General features: G+C 50.3%; 1 protein-coding gene across 1 annotated transcript; it reads right to left on the bottom strand.

The window, feature by feature from the left end:
- Positions 1–286: 286 nt before the first annotated feature.
- LINJ_04_0010 (calcium-translocating P-type ATPase) lies at positions 287–3,358 on the bottom strand (the record flags this gene model as incomplete). Its single annotated transcript, XM_001462801.2, has 1 exon — positions 287–3,358. The coding sequence occupies one exon, from the start codon at positions 3,356–3,358 to the stop codon at positions 287–289; it is 3,072 nt and encodes a 1,023-aa protein (XP_001462838.2).
- Between the last annotated feature and the right edge of the window lie 3,748 nt (positions 3,359–7,106).

Below are 7,106 nucleotides of genomic sequence, written 5' to 3'. Positions count from 1 at the left end.
TGGGTAACGAAATCTCATACCGTGATGAGGCGCTTATCGTCATCAGGGTCTCCTTCGTTGCCTGTAAAAAAAAACTCACAAAAAAAAACCGTGCCGCCACTGGCGAATCGGCATGCACATCAGCAGAACGGTTTCTTTTCCTTGTGGTATTCTCTTTTCTTCATTATTAAGAGCTGTTGGCGCTTCTATATCTGTGCGCATGCACACATGCGCACCTTGTACCGGCTGACTGATCGGGCTGCACGAATGTACGGCGTGAGACGGAAAAAAACAGCTGCACTTAATTCTACATACCGCTCAGCCCTCCCACAACAGGCTCTGCGCTATAGCTTTCACGGTGGTGATTGCTGCACCTCGAAAAAAGCTTTAGCAGTTCGTCGAGGAAAATAACCGGGATGCTCAGCACAAGTACCGTTTTCCAGTCCGTGAAATCCGTAGGCAGCAACACCTCCCACGGGCTCGCGGTCGCAACGACATCAACATCCACGCCAAGTGGGGTGACACCGAACAGGCGCGAAAAGAACGGAATGTACATGATCGTGAGGTGCAGCGCGATTGAAGAGCAAATGGCCGCAATGAGCCACTTGTTTGTCGAAGGCCGGATCACGACAAGCGACTGGTTCTCACTAAGCGCGTTCAGCGCATTCAGCATCTCGACAACAACCAGGATGGACAACGCGATGGCGCGCGCCGTCTGCGGGTTCGCCAGCACTGCACACCTGGAATTGCTCATGTCCGTGCATGTGGTGAATGAGGCGAGGTCGGACAAGGTGAATCCGTTCGTCAGAAACCACCAGACAAACCCCGCGACCGTAGCCAGACCAACATAGACGCCCACAACCATGTAGCGAAAGAAAAGCCATCCGTCGACAATGGGCTCGTCTCCTCGCCGCGGTGCCTGTTCCATAATGTCTGGGTCGGCGGCGTTGAACCCCAGCGCTGTTGCCGGCAGCCCGTCCGTAACGAGATTCACCCACAAGAGCTGAATCGGCGAGAGTGCTTCTGGCAGGCCAAACAGTCCCGTAGCCAGAACGCAGGCTACCTCGCCAATGTTGCTGCTAATGAGATAGCGGATAAACTGCTTTGTGTTGTTGAAAATGGTACGACCCTCATGCACAGCCTTCACGACGGTGGCGAAATTGTCATCTGCCAGCACCATCTTGCTCGCCGCCTTCGCCACTTCTGTCCCGGAGCCCATGGCAATCCCAATATCGGCCTTCTTCAGCGCCGGCGAGTCATTCACGCCGTCGCCCGTCATGGCGCAAATGAGCCTCTGCTCCTGCAGAAGATTCACCAACTGCATCTTATGGGAGGGGTCGGTGCGACTGAAAAGCACAGCACTGCTCACCGCCGCCCGCCTTTGTGCTGGGGTCATCTGATCCAGCTCGTAGCCGGTGAAGCTCAACCCCTTTGTCGGCTCATATGGCATGAGCCCGATTCGGCGGCACACTGCCTCTGCTGTCTCCTTCTTGTCGCCGGTGATGACGATGACGCGAATCCCCGCCGTTCGGCACTTGGCGATTGCATCTGCCACCTCCCCCCGCGGAGGGTCCAGCATGCCGCAGACGCCGACAAAAGTGAGGTCGCTCTCGATGGCTTCAAACTTGGCTGGATCAGACAGATTCAGTTGCTTCGGGTCGGGAATGGGGCGAAAGGCAAACGCGATACAGCGGAGGGCTTCCTCTGTGCCGGACATGCGATCGATGTTCGCCGTCACAGTATTCACCATTTTTGGTGTGAGAGGTGAAATGTGACCATCCTTAAACATGATACGAGTGCATCGCTTGAGAATTTCTTCTGGCGCCCCCTTCACAAAGAGGCTGTGAACGCGTACGTCCGCCGTCGACGTGCAACACACACTCATCGATTTGCGAGAGCGCGTAAACTCCAGCGTCGCCTTCTTGAGCCAAAGTTGCCTTTTCAATGATCTGCACCGGTCAACCGGCAAATGCGCACCGTCCACCCCATTCCGCGCCGCACTGTGGTACAGCTTCTCACTCATCACCAGAAGAGCCGCCTCGGTGGCGTCCCCTACCTTTTCCACTTCCACCGAGCGCGTACCGTAGATTAGCGATGCATCACTGCACAACGTGGCAATCGTGGCCACCATGTCCAGCGCGGCGTCGTTGCCGAGCACGTCACCGGCTAGAGTGCCGTTGTGCGAAACGGCGGCCGCCACGATGTTGAACCTCGAGTCATGTATGCTGTATTTGTGGGCCTTACCAGACGGTTCCATTGTCACCACCTCCGACACGGACATCATGTTCGTCGTTAACGTTCCTGTCTTGTCGGAGCAGATTACGGTGCATCGACCAAGCGTTTCCACGCTCTGTAGATCACGCACAAGAGCGTTGTGCCGCGCCATCTTGCGTGAACCGAGCGCCAGACACGTTGTGACCACTGCTGGTAGGCCCTCAGGAATAGCAGCGACAGCTAAAGCGACGGCAACCTTCAGTGAATGAACGGTGGGCTGAATGTACCGTTCAAACCAGGACTCCTCAGTGGCCGGCGTGTGGGTTCTGAACCAGTGAAGGAGATTCACAACAAACACGAAAAGGCAAATGTAACCAATTACCGTTGACAGGAGAACGCCGAACTCGTCCAGCTTCAGCTGCAGCGGCGTCTTTGTTTCCTCCTGCTCACGCACGTCACGTTCGATAAAGCCCATCTCAGTGGACGTGCCAGTGCGCACGACGACGCCACGAGCCTTGCCATACACAACAGCAGTGCCGCGGTAAACCATGCTCGAAGGAAACCGCTCCGGCTTGCCGCGAACCGACTCCACCTGCTTCATGGCTTCCACCGACTCGCCGTTCAGAATCGACTGATCAACGCGCAGCGTCGTGCTTTCCAGCGTTAACAGCCGAACGTCGGCAGCAACGCGATCTCCTACAGCAACCTCGACAATATCTCCAGGGACAAGGTTTTCTGCCAGGATCTTCTGCGTCATGCCCTCGCGGACAACAACAGCTGTTTCAGGAACAAAGTCTTTCAAGGCGTCAATTGCTTTTTCAGCTCGGTCTTCTTGCCAAACACCAACAATAGCATTCAGCGTCAAAATCAGCAAAATAATAAACGGCTCCACGAGGTCTATCACGTTGCTTTCCAGAACCGCCAAGCAGAAACTTACAAACGCCGCCAGGAGTAAAATGCGCACAAGCGTGTCCTCAAATTGACTAACAACTAGCTTCCAGAAGGGCGTTGAGGGCATTGTAGGAAACCCATTTTTGCCAAACTCGTGAAGGCGCTTGTCGACTTCATCGTAAGGAAGACCACGGGCCTCTTTCACCCCTAGCAATGAGCAAATTAGGTGGCCGTCCATCGAGGCTGGATCGTCCGGCAGTACTAGTTTAGCCATTTTTAACCGTTTTTTCCTCCTGCGAGTGGGCTAAAGCCTTTAAAAGGGGCACACTTGCGATTCGTGACCGTAACGCAGCACAGCAATGTAAGGCGCACTGGTGGGAGCAGAAAATATATAAAAACCATGAGTGAGAAGAAAAGGAGAGAAAATGATGTCCAAAGATAAGCATGATGCATTCTACTACGTGTTTTCCACTCTTCCCAGCAGGCGAGTTTTCTATTCAACTGAAAGCGTATACTCCACTGGCAACTTTCCACTCGTGCCCTCGTAACCACTGCTCACGAATAAGTCGACTTACGCGTTCCCCTATTCCTTCGCCCAAGGACCCCTGCCGTTTTCGGTCATCAGAAGGATGGATGGAGGAACAGTGAAACACTCACAACGACATCGCTCCTAGTCATCGGAAATGAGAACGTAATGCAGTCAAGAAAAGATAAGCGCCTGGTGCAGCATGCCACTGGAATGACGGAGAGCTCTTTCACTCATTCCTCGTCACGATATCGCTTTTCGATCTTCCTTTTTTTTTCGCAAGTCCTGACAAAATTGAAAAACCTGCATGCGTTTCTCAAAGCACGAGTGCACACAGAGGTAAAAAGGAAGCAGTTCAACCGATGGCTTTCCCTTGGTGTGTCAACTATATGATTGACGCTCAGGGGAAAATGCACACACATTCCGCCCTCAACAACACAGGTCACAGAAAAGACTCATGCCGGCTCAGAGCTCCTCTAGAACAATTGTCACAGCTTCTTTCCCTTTTCGTCGCACCTAAAATCTATAAATTCCTCTTTTTTGGAAAAAAACATCCTCTACTAAGCTTAGCTGAAAAGAAAACACACAAGAATCGTAAGCCTGACGCCTACGTCCCAATTCGTACTCCCATTTTCCCTCCCGAAGCACTAGCACCGCTATCAACGCCCCTGAAGGACAGTTCCTCAGCCGATGCAAACAGGAGCGCCGAGAGCTGCCAGCAACCACCACGAAGGCAAGAAACAAACCAGCCAGCACGCTAAACAGAAAATAAAGGCTGCAACCTCTGTCCCTTGCTTTCCCACAGCACAAGAGAACCTTTTTGTTCGAAAAACAAGAGAATATACCTTCCGCAGACCTACACATTCAGACACACATCAACAAAATCACCGCCTGAAGGCTGCGACAACGCATCACACAAGTAATTAGTTTAAAAAAAAAGCTACATCGAGCCACGTCCTTTTCTTCTAAGCACATAATTTGAAAGGGAGAAGAATATATATATATATATACTGCTCACAAAGGTATCCCACAGTAGTACACCAACAAGGATAATGAGTAACAATACGGGAGAAGATCTCATGATTGGCCAATACGCAAAGTTCCTCACGCAAACATGTATATATGCTATAAAGCCTTTGCCCGTTTCCTGTCTTTACGGACAAGAATGACAGGAAGTGACACACACCGTCTATCAATGTGCAGAGATGTATCACCTCGGTGACCAGCACCTTACAAACGGTACATATCAGCAGCGATACGACGCACACACAATGAACGCAACCAGCACCTTACTCGTACGAAAAGACACGAACTCCAGACCTGTTTCGTTGCCACAAAACTTGCATTGAAAAAATAAACGGATAACCACCCTCATATCCCACCGAAGCAAACACAAAACCGACGCCTCAAACAGACTTTGAAAACTGGGAAGCTTTCTGTACCAGCCCTACATTAATTTGATAGCTACCCGCACAAAAATATCCGATCACTAAGGCGAGAAAGCGGCAAACGTTACGATTCCCTGCTTCGGCCTCCATGCTAACACTCCGCCGATAACATGGTCGCATCATCACTAGAAGAATCCAAACACACAAAGGATAAGAAGCTTCGACAGCGCTAATATCCGCATGATTGCACATCGCTGAAGCAAAAACCAATGAGGGTGCTCGGCTTCAACGAAAAACCGCAAGAAAAAAGTCGAACAGCCCATGCTCAATGGCACTTGCGGTAAAAAAAAAAATAGATGCCGGGGGCTGGTCTTCGAATTGAAAAGCACGAGAGCACAGAAGCCTCGTCGCTGAAAGCTATACATCAACACACATGAGCAGAAAAGAAAGAAGCAACACCAGCTCCACATCAAAAAAAAAAAAAACATGAGAGTGATGACTACACACCAGCATAAGGCACTTGACACTCTCCCGCTGCTATTACAATCGGTTACTGCTCTATCCTGGTTGGGGGGAGCACATCCGGTTTCCGCACCACATCTCAACAACACCCTTTTTATATCTCCCGTCTCGCAGATTATAAGGAACCTTTTGCATTCCTTGCGCATCTGGTACCTCCACTCAGACAAAAATAGACGAAAGAAAACCTCCGTTTTCACGACACGAAAATCCCTGCCACGGTGGATGAATAAATGAAAAATCAAGACACACATTGAAAAGCTGAAAGTGTCGATCAATCTTGACCACTTGCGACCACAACAAACCAACGCAAAGAGATGCTTGTAATTCAAATTCTGAACGGCCCCTTCTCACGCTCCATAACAAAAAACTTTTTTTTTGTGCTTCACTCTTTGCCTTAGCCTCAGTACAGCAACGACCACAAAACATAGAACAGTTTCTCACACCTATCTTTGACAAGACTTCTCTCGGCCAGTTACAATCCATCGAAAAAGCCTCTGTGCCTCCTCTTTCACAGTAAACTGCAAAAACCAACGAATCCAGACAACGCCCATCTCGAAATGGCACACTGCAATGACTGGCACAAGGCGAGCGCCTTCGGCATCAGTAACAGCAAAAAAAAGCCCCCTACTCCCTCTCAAACAAAAAGAAAGAAAAACAGTTTTAGGGCACTAGCAGTGCTGTCGCAGTTAATACTGAAACCTGGGACAACAAACAATTTTCTGGGGAAACTGACTATGACCGTATGACCCTCAAGAATCAAGGAAAGAATACTGACGAGAACGAACAAAGCCACGGTACAATAGACTCTCTTCCCGCACGTGCAGTTAACATTCATCAGGAAGCCTTGCAGAGCTCATTACCTCTGCGCAGTTATGAATCACCAGAGTCTCAGGATACAGCTTCAATAAACGAGAATACGCTAGCAAGATTACTACACCACAGGGGGGGGGTTCCTATCTAACTACAAACGGAACGCACTGCGAATACCTCTGCACATGCGTATCCACACATCTTCGAGTTCCGATTCAACCCCTTTAAGCAAAACCAGAATCCCCTCGTTTCATCCATGCTGCTAAGGCGGTTTTTATGAGGAACAGAAGCTGACTTTCTGAAAAAGTAAGAAGTACAGGCTCAGGTGAAGTCTCTTTCCCAGCAGAGCTGCCCACATCTCGGCCACCACCACCACTCCCCGTCGACGCCAAAATCGCAAAAAGAAAGATAGATCCCGACACAACAATACGGCCACCTTTTAACGTCATCCGACCGCTGCGGTCAAGTGAGAAAAAATTCATTTGCCGCTTGCGACAAGAGATACAAACACTTGTTCCCAACCACAGAAAGAGAAGGACCATTCACTGAAAGCAACGCGCCTTTCAGACACACTGAAAAAGTTAAAGATAACAGGTAGGCGCACACAAGAACACCAGCCCATACAACCACATACCACCCACAGCTGTACAGCATCCTGGACGCATCCTTCAGAACTACCATCTAAAACTCGCACAAACCCCCCCTCCCCACTAACGAATCTCTTCAGTCACCGCTTAACCGCTGCAAAGCAGCGGGGCGTCACAGTGGACAGATCA

This window comes from Leishmania infantum, chromosome 4 (genome assembly GCF_000002875.2).
Source record: "Leishmania infantum JPCM5 genome chromosome 4".
In the NCBI taxonomy this organism is placed as follows: domain Eukaryota; phylum Euglenozoa; class Kinetoplastea; order Trypanosomatida; family Trypanosomatidae; genus Leishmania; species Leishmania infantum.
Note: the sequence above shows the minus strand (reverse complement) of the source record. Positions and strands in the feature narration are given on the sequence as shown.